The 9,693-nt window shown below is 53.1% G+C and overlaps 1 protein-coding gene across 1 annotated transcript in view; it reads left to right on the top strand.

Moving 5' to 3' along the window:
* Positions 1–6,356, top strand: part of IGF2R (insulin like growth factor 2 receptor) — a 110,618-nt gene extending 104,262 nt beyond the window's left edge. Inside the window, exons 45-48 of the mRNA XM_007457582.1 lie at positions 3,372–3,558; positions 4,032–4,184; positions 5,159–5,228; positions 5,958–6,356. Of these exons, the coding sequence (XP_007457644.1) occupies positions 3,372–3,558; positions 4,032–4,184; positions 5,159–5,228; positions 5,958–6,356 (809 nt within the window). The remainder of the gene's footprint in view (positions 1–3,371; positions 3,559–4,031; positions 4,185–5,158; positions 5,229–5,957) is intronic.
* Positions 6,357–9,693: the final 3,337 nt, after the last annotated feature.

The raw sequence follows: 9,693 nt of genomic DNA, 5'->3' as shown, positions 1-9,693 counted from the left end.
GGTTCACTGTAGGGAAGATTTACCTCCTAAACAAACAAGCAGAACCTGGTCTAAACCAGAGGTGGTGAGGTGGGCGTGCATGGCCACGTCCGGAATTGCCTTTGGTTTGGTTTTTGTCACAATACATCTTTATTTTAAAACTTCAGATGTTACTATAGAAGGGTAAGAGGTTTCGTGCTTGTCAGAAGGATGAGAAGAAAAGAGGGGCCTGACCCAGGTATTCGGGTGTGTGTGGAGGGGAGGGCATCCTGCTGTGCTGACGGAGCTCTTCCTTTGTTCCTCTTGTTCCCTTCCAGCTTTACTGAAATGTAATTGACACACAGCACTGTGTAAGTTTAAGGGGCACAGCATAATGATTTGACTTACATACATCACGAAATGATGACCGCAGCAAGTTTAGTGAACATCTGTCATCTCACATAGATACAAAATCAAAGAAAAAGAAAAAAAAATTTTTTTTTCCCTTGTGATGAGAACTCTTAGGATTCACGCCCCTAGTGACTTTCAAATATAACATACAGCAGGTTAATCATGGTTAGTACATGGCATGTCATATCCCTATTATTAATTTATAATTAGAAGTTTGTACCTTTTGACCACCTTCATCCAGTTTCCTCTGCCCCCAGCCTCCTCCCCTGTAACCACAAATCTAATCTCTTTTTCTGCGAGTTTGTTTGTTGTTGACGTACAGTTGGCCTACGGCTATTTCAAAGTGATCCCACGATAAGCCTGGTTACCGTGTGTCCCCACACAAAGATACTACATAACTATTGGCCATATTCCCCACACTCTACACTTCATACCTGTGACTCATTTATTTTGCACCTGGAAGTTTGTACCTCTCAATTGCCCTCACTTCTTTCCTGATTCCTTCTTGACCTTGAAAGAATATTTCCAGGAGGCAGCTCATGTGCTTTTGTTTTAAACAGCCAGTCTTTCACTATATACCATTTCATGATTTGATTTTTTTTAAATTAATTAATTAATTTATTTATGGCTATGTTGGGTCTTCGTTTCTGTGCGAGGGTTTTCTCTAGTTGTGGCAAGCGGGGGCCACTCGTCATCGCGGTGCGCGGGCCTCTCACTATCGCAGCGTCTCTCGTTGCGGAGCACAGGCTCCAGATGCACAGGCTCAGTAGTTGTGGCTCACGGGCCGAGTTGCTCCGTGGCATGTGGGATCTTCCCAGACCAGGGCTCGAACCCGTGTTCCCTGCAATAGCAGGCAGATTCTCAACCACTGCACCACCAGGGAAGCCCCGTGATGTGATTTTTGAACGAGGTGAATGAACTCGCTTTTTAAACAATTAAATGTGTTTACAAAACCAGCTGACTTTGACCTCAGAGGGCTGCTGAGAGAGAGATTCCCAGCGATGAGGGGGGAGCAGCTGCTCCCTGAGTAGGTGTAGCCTAGAAGAGGGCGTTTCCGTGCTCAGGTACCGAGCTGGTCACTGCACTTGACAGCGCCCACCAGGGGCCAGGCAGAGACCTGCCAGGTCAGTCTGGCTCACTTCCGTGATTCCCTGTCATAGGGTCAGCCCGCTGGTCCCCTGTTCTCTTCCGGTGATTCTGGGTCAGATGCTGGAGTTGTGCAGTGGCTGGTTGGGCCCTCCCTTGAGGTGCTGTCCTCAGGGCCTGGCCCTGTAGTAAGTGCTTGGTAAATGTTTGTTGACTGACTGAAGGGCTGCTTTAAATGCCTCCAAGGCCACTGCTCTGCAGAGAAGGAAAGTCCAAGCTCTTTTGAACACAGCTTGGAAGATTTTGACAGACTCCCGTTTTCTTAGCAGCTGGTCCTGCAAACGCACCCAGACCCAGCCATCAGGTTACTCACGAGCCCCGGCAGCTCCCATGCTGCCACTGCACGGGCCTTCCCGCTGGATTGCCTCCGCCCGCCCCATCCTTCTGCTGCCTGTCCCAGCGACGTGCTCCCTTCTCACACCCAGGGGTGCGGCTGCGGGTGTGCCTGCAGCAGTGGTTAGGCTCCACGCCACAGCCCAGGTCAGGGGCCCAGCCACTAGAGTGAGAACCTTCGCCTCCATGAAGCCTGCATCTAGTCTAGTTGGCCTCCTGCGGCCCCCCAGCTTCAGGGTGTGCGTGTGTCTGTGTGTATGTATGTACACGCACACTTGTGTGCGCGCGTTTATTCTTGGTTAACGAAATCGTTTCAGACATTTTCACTGCCTTCATTCGCCAGCGCTAGGAAGTAGGTTTAGTTTTAAGCCTTCGTCCACATTTCAGGAAGAATGCAGTTTAACGCCCTTCACGAGTCTGCGTGCATCCGAGTGGGCAAGAGTGGGAAGCCGCAAAGCCCGTCTCTGGCTGAGATTCAGAGCTGCCACCTCGGCCCCTCACTGGCTCACCAGTTTGTGCCCTCGTTCCAGCCTGGGGGACAGCCCACTCGGGTCATGGCTCAGCCAGTTATGAGTAAGGACACGCGGGGCGTTCCCGAGCCCAGCCCGCGGGGCCGGGTCTCGGCTGCCCTCCGAGTGTGCCGCTGCACACGCTGCACTCCCTGGTGCTCCAGTGGTGGCCAGTCATGAGGATTTTGAGTCTCCAACCACAAAGTTGTCCACACAAGCTCCTCTCACTTCTGACACCAGCTGCAAGTTCAGGGGGCTCCATCTCTGCCTCAGATTTGATAATTCACTAGATGGATGCTCAGAACCAAGAGCTGTTTTAGTTGTGCGTACAGTTTATTATAATGAAAGGACGTAGAGTAAAGTCAGCCAGTGGGAGAAGTGTGTAGGGTACGGTCTGGGAGGGAGCCAGACGCTTCTGTTGTCTTCTCCCTGTGGAATCAGGACGTGTTATGTTCGCAGCATAAACGTGACAACGCACACACAAGAGCTCAGGAACTGACCAGGGTAGCCCACCCATCCCTCAGTGTCCAGAGGTTTTATTCATTGCATAGGCTTGACTGATTGATCACTCGGTTGGTAGGTTGGATGGCTGGTTGGTTGGTTGGCTGACTGGCTGGTTGTTTGGTTAACTGATTCGTTGGTTGACTGGCGGGTTGGTTGACTGGCTGACGGGCTGGCTGGTTGGTTGGTTGGTTGGTTGGTCAACCTCGGTCTCCAGGTGGACTGATACCATGTAGGCAGCCTCCCTTCCAGGTCATATTGTTAGCGGAGGACAAAGGCCAGACCTTTTTGGGCAAGGTTCAAGTCTTTTCCACATTCTGACTTAGGGCAGGGGCCCCATAATGTGTGTTGAGCAGTCTGTGAGAGGTCACCTGGGACATTTGATGAAGGACCCTTACGTCTGATTTTAAGTCTCTGCAGAGTTTTTACAGGCTATGAAAAGGTAAACTTGGCCCACTACTGAAACACCAATGGTGATGGTGCTGTGTTTGTGTGCGCCTGCCTTGTTGACAGATGGCGATCTGGATGTGGTGTTTGCCTCTTCCTCCAAGTGTGGAAAAGACAAGACGAAATCTGTCTCCTCCACCATCTTCTTCCACTGTGACCCCTTGGTGAAGGACGGGATCCCCGAGTTCAGCCACGAGACCGCCGACTGCCAGTACCTCTTCTCCTGGTACACCTCTGCCGTGTGTCCTCTGGGGTAAGTGGGGTCCCGCCCCACGGTGTTCCCTTAACTCCAGGAGCATTGAGGCTGTGTCCCAAGGTGAGTTGTTGAGAGGGAGAAGCTATTACCTGGGCTGTGATCACTGTTTCTTCCCAGAGAAGAGAACCGTGTTCCCGGGAGACGAGGGTGGCCAGCGTGTCCCTGAGTCTTGGCTCCAGAAGCACCTCTGTGCTCTCGGGGCCCTGCAGAGGGATCAGAGAGGCCTGGGGGAGGCGTGTTGCCCAAAGCTCGGCTTTTCTCGTTCCCTTAGTGACGAAGGGTCGTGTGGCTGGGGGATCGCCTTTCCTAGTCCTCCTGCCTTAGCCTCATCATCAGAGGGGTTTGTCCGCTGTTGACCTCCACCTCTGGTGGATCCCGTCTCACTGTGTGGGGCTGCAAAGTCAGGGCCCCTGTCTGAGCTGGGCCTCGCTAGGCACTGGCGGTGGCTGAGTGTTGCGGCCTCCCCGCAGGGTGGGCCTCGACAGTGAGAGCGCCGGGGACGACGCGCAGGAGCACAAGGGGCTCTCGGAACGGAGCCAGGCCGTCGGGGCCGTCCTCAGCCTGCTGCTGGTGGCGCTCACTGGCTGCCTGCTCGCCCTGCTGCTCCATAAGAAGGAGCGACGGTAAGGAGAGGGGAGCGGGCCAGGGGGGCAGGCCAGTGGTTCAGAGTCGATATCTGGGTTCCTTTTTTTGAGCCCGTCAGCAGCCAAAGTGTGAAAGCGGTCCCCAAAGCCATGTTTTGTAAACGTCTGCGTCCTTGTGACGATGTGTCCTGTCTGACCAGGGCTGTGGACCCTGTCAGGTCACGTGGCAGATGCTCTACAGGCCTTGGCCTGGCCCACCTGTTCCCAGGATGTGGCTCTCTGCACGTGTCCACAGATGGACAGAGAGTTAGACACCTGTCATGAGCTGACTTCCTTCTGATCAGCTGACTTGTCTGCCCTTTAAAAGGGGAGCATTTGTTAGGTACCGGTTGTGACATCTCTTCCATGGGCTCCCCTTTGCTGGTGAAAGGTCTTGTCACTCACAGGCAGCATGACCGTCCAGCAGATTTCACTTCACACGTGAATGAGGCCCAGGGCTCTGTGTGTACTCAGCCCTGTCCAGAGCGTGGGGATGGTCCAGCTCTGGGGCTCCCTGTTGCCTCTCTCACCTGCCCGAGGAGCCAGAGGCAAACGAGACAGGGTCGGGGTGTGCTGACTGCAGCCATCCCGACCCTGAGAGGCTGTCAGTGGGACGCAGGATTGGGGCAGGAGGTCTGGGTGTGAGCCGGCCCTGCGTTCGTCCGTTGGCCCAGTAATCTCAGCGCAGCCCTGGGGTGGCGGGAAGGTGTGGGTCATCATGTTGACGTGAAAAATCAGAAGGACAGATGCTGGGTCACTCACTCTGGCCCTTCTTACACCATGGAAACGGGGAGCAGGATTTGGATCCGCCTCTGTCTCATTGTAAAGCGTTCTTTCTGCTGAGCTGGTTTACGGCCCTGCTGTCGTGGGTTGAGGGAGCGCGCGCTCTTGGGGGTGCAGCCTCCCGGTAGCAGGCACTCAGGAGCCGGAGCGGGGCGCGGCTCCAGCCTGGAGTAACTTGGGTCTCCTTGCAGGGAGACGGTGATGAGCAAGCTCACCAGCTGCTGTCGGAGAAGTGCAGACGTGTCCTACAAATACTCAAAGGTAGTTCCCTGCTGAGGTCTTTGGGTGACTCAACACGCACTCACGCACGCATGCGCTCGAACCGTTGTCATGCTGTTGGTCAGTGACTACAAGGAAACTGACATCGCGGGAAGTTTAAAATGGACAGAGGGAAAATGTCCCTCTGCTCTTAACCCGAACACGCTTTTCGTTCTTTTTCCTTTGAGTTTTTGTCATTGTGGTTGCAGCTGATTTCTTACAGTGTTTAGTATTTAGCTTACGTCTACTTTTTTGGCTATTCTACAAAAAAAGATGGTAATGAAAATTTCTGTGCCTCTGGCATTTAGATGACTTCCTTAGGATAAATGTCTAGAAATTTAGGCCAGAGTGCCTAAATGCACTCACGGCTCTTGAGTGTACTGCCAACTGTTTTCTGAAAGGCTTCCCTCAACTACAGTCATCCACGCGGCCCCCGCGCGGCCCCTCTCCCTGCTGCCCGAGGGCACCTGGAGCAGAGGGGCTCCGTCCCCCAGCACTGCCGCCTTGTCGCTGGCCGCCTTCTTGCCTCCTGACACCATCTGCCTTGGTTGGGTCTCAGCAGGAGCTGGCAGTCGCCAGCCCTCCCCTTCTCCCTCAGGAGGAATATGGGACCGTGATGGCTGTGGTGGGCTGGGAAGAGGGCCCCGACTCCGGGTGGGTCATGGAGGGAGGCGGGCAGAGGAGGCTGACGAGGTCTCAGGCGGACCCATGGTCTCTGCTGTGTCCCGGCAGGTGAACAAGGAGGAAGAGGCGGACGAGAACGAAACTGAGTGGCTGATGGAAGAGATTCAGCTGCCGTCACCGAGGCCCGGGAAGGAGGGGCAGGAAAATGGCCACATCACTACCAAGTCCGTGAAAGCTGAAGCCCTCACCTCCCTGCACGGGGACGACCAAGACAGCGAGGATGAGGTGCTGACCATCCCGGAGGTGAAAGTGCACCTGGGCAGAGGGACTGGGGCTGAAGGCGTGCACCCACTGAGGCCCCCGCCGAGGAAGGCACTTCGGGAGCGAGCGGACGACCGGGTGGGACTGATGAGTGGGGAGCAGGCCAGGAAGGGGAGGCCCCGGGCCGCGCAGAAGACCGTGAGCTCCTTCCACGACGACAGCGACGAGGACCTCCTGCACATCTAGACTGCGGGGTGCGCTCGGCGACTCCGCCGGCACCTCCAACCAAATAAGACTTTGACTCCGTGATGCTTCTATCATTTTTGCCTTTAACAAAAACTGTTTCAAAAGGGAAGAGTTTTGGTGATGGGGGAGAGGGTGAGGAGGTGGGTGCCGCTCTCTGTGGTCACCGGGATGGGGCATCGCTCCAGCTGCCGGAGGGCGGCGCCGGGGCTCCGTGTTTAGTCCCAACTCCTCGCATAGAATGTGGCCGCCGGGCGCTTCCTACCACGCCCGGGCCAGACGCCTCTCAGAACAGAGGGCTGCGTTTGCGGAAAACCCTTGCTGCTTTAGGCCCTGTAGGGTATTTGATCATTATATTTTAGCATTTAATTCTCTCCTCCTATTTATTGACTTTGACAATTACTCAGGTTTGCGAAAAAGGAAAAACACAATAACAACAACAGTTTTTTCCTGCCGGCAGGGGGTAATCTATCTGTCTGTCCCTTAGCGGGGAGGCTGTTGGGGCGCTCGGGTGGTTTCATACGAGGTTTTGAACTGCTCCACGACACGTCCTGTAAGTTAGACTCTGCCGTTCTGTCTCCTTTCCCCTTTTGCTTCTGTCTCGTAAGGGCGCGTGTGTGCACACACACACACGTGTGGGTCCCTAGTGCCTGGGCTCTGGAGGGTCTGCCTGCTGTCTGCCTCTGGTCAGTAATGGCTGCAGCTTTTTGCATGACGTCTTCAATCCTAGGTGCACAGAGCACAGTTATCAGTATTTCTTTCGCCAGCTGGTGAAGTCAGACAACCCACCCAAAGATTGATTTGTGCGTGTGTGTGCGTGTGTGTATGTGTGTGTGAGAGAGACAGAATGGAGTTGAGTTGTCAGACTTTTTTCCGGACTTGGGGGTGTAGGTCTCACCTCTTCAGGTTCACATGATACCACCTTTACTGTGCTTATTTTTTTTTTGTTTAAGAAGAAAGTGTTTATCAACCATTCGACCTATAAGAAGCCTTAATTTGCACAGTGTGTGACTCACGGAAATTGCATGAAAGCCAGTGGGCCAGATTCTCGCTCCTAGCGTTGTACCTGGATTCCTGCTCGGTGGGGGGTGGGGAGGGGGGCGGCCAAGGCCGGCCTCTCAGTCTGCAGGACGGGAGGGCAAGACCACTGTCCTTCCCGGCTGTTGGCTCCTTTCTTGAAGTGTTTAATGAATGACTTTTCTTGCATTATAGAACTGTATATAGACTCAGTGGTATTCATATCCTGGAAAGCAAACCAACCTACAGGATTCCTTGGTTTGTACTCCGTTTGGCTGGCTTATTTGATTTCAACATGAGTGTATTTTTAAAAATTGATTTCTTTCCTCATTTTTTTTTTCAATCAAATTTACTGTAATATGAAGTATTCAACAATTTGAATAAAAGATAAATTATTAACTGGGTGTTTCTGCTTTTTCCCCACGAGAGTGAAAAGCTGCCTGGTTAGTTGCCAAGCCCGGTGCCCTCTCTCTGCCTCCTGTTACATGTCCGGATGGCAGCTGACCTTTCATGAGCAGCACATCAGCTTTCTCTCTGGAGTCTCCCTGCGTGTAGGTGCTCACCTGAGGCCCTCGGGCCTTCTGTCAGCTTCATCCACGCCTGATTCTTCCTCCTTCCGAGAAAGGGTATTGTTACCAAAACAACCACCGTGTGTGCAGATCCCATACTACCAGAAAGCATCCTGGTGCACAGCCCAAGCTAACATGGGGGCAGGAGGGCTTCTCTTGCACAAATTTGGTTTCCATCTGAAATTACTGACTAGTAATGAGAGCTTCTTAGATATTAATGTGAAAGCAGACCAAACAGGGAGTTACTACAATGTCAGACTAGACTTCTCGGAGTTAGCATCCTTCCCTCCTCATTTTCTGATTATTTCCAATTGGGGTGACTTTTTTTTTTTATTTTTAAGGATTTTACAATGTCACTCCTGAGACAGGCACTCTGGGGTCTTATAAAGGTTTACATTGTGAGCCCAGAGTTGCTGGTCCTTGGACACTGTGCCCAGGGGGCTGTTCTCTAAGCCACTCCCCTCTCTGTCCGGGGGAGCACTTGCAGGTGCTCACTGGCCCTGTTGGTAAACTTGATGGTGGGTAAGTTCTCCGCCTGCACCTCGGGCCACCTGCCCTGGTGCCCAGCTCGTGCCGGCCGCAGAGGGATGGGGAAGTGACCATGTGCGTGAAGCTTTTGCTCAGGCTCTTTTCGTGAGCTCCTGCAAACAGACTAACAGCCCGTGCCAGCTGTGGTCACAGGTAGTTTAGGAAAACACTCCCTGACAGCAAATAGGAATTAGAATCTTTTAAGATTCTAGTTAGTTTCCTTTTAACCAAATTCTTTAAGCCCCCCCCGCTTTGAAAATTCCCATGGAGGAACAAATAGTCCATTTTCTTCTAGAATCACCAGCAAGCTCATAAGGAAATTGTATCAGAGGTAACTTGTATAAAAAAACCAAAAATGCAACACTTGCCCCCCCCCCCCCCCCGCTTTTTTGAGACTGTCCATTGAATGGCGGAGGAATGGGATAAGTGGAGGGTCAGGATAGTGTAGGCAAACCCTGGGCCCAGGAAATCCACGGGAGAGTGGAAACGCGGCTTCCGCCAAGAACATTCTAAATGCAGCTGAATCCATTTCTCCACCAGCCTCTGACATTGGCTGATCATCCGACGATTCCTTTAGGGAGGCTGACTGTCACCCGGGCATTCAGAAGGAATTCTTTGGTCCCTTTGTACCAGTTCAAGAAGTGGGCATGGAGGTCTTAGCTCCCTTCCAGGGGATCAGGTCACAAGGGGATGGTGTGCCTCGGGAGCGGAAGGTACTGGCCAGCTTAGATTGATAAAACCCCCTTCACCAGCTTTGGAGAATCTCCGCGACTCTGACATCACGACATGACTTCTTATTTCCCCAAATGAACGTGGCTGATGTGGGGCTGGCGTCTCTCAAGGGAAGCTGAGCGTGCTGTGCCTCCTGGAAGGACGGGTACCTGGGGTGGCCCGCTGCACAAAGCCTGGGCGGGGTGGCCTGGTGGGTGGTCTTGCAGCTCCTCTCTGGGCTGGGGTGGGCCCAGAGACAGGCAGCCGTGTGCTCAGGGATGGAGGGGCTGGAGGTGCTGCAAAGGTAAGGCTGGAACAGTCCTGGAACTTGAAGACTCCCATGGAAGTCGCTGTCAGTACCGCCCTGGGGGAAATACATCGTTTCCCCTAAAGGTAGAGGGAAAAAAGGCCAAAGTTAGGCCATGAATAATTAGTTGCTCATATTTCTTTACCTCTTATTCTGTTTTGACCAGTTTGTGAGTCAAATTCAATGAAATTCATACTGTTACTTTGAT

Source organism: Lipotes vexillifer, unplaced genomic scaffold, assembly GCF_000442215.2.
Source record: "Lipotes vexillifer unplaced genomic scaffold, Lipotes_vexillifer_v1.1 scaffold1055, whole genome shotgun sequence".
NCBI lineage: Eukaryota > Metazoa > Chordata > Mammalia > Artiodactyla > Lipotidae > Lipotes > Lipotes vexillifer.
This window is presented reverse-complemented; position numbering and strand designations above follow the sequence as displayed.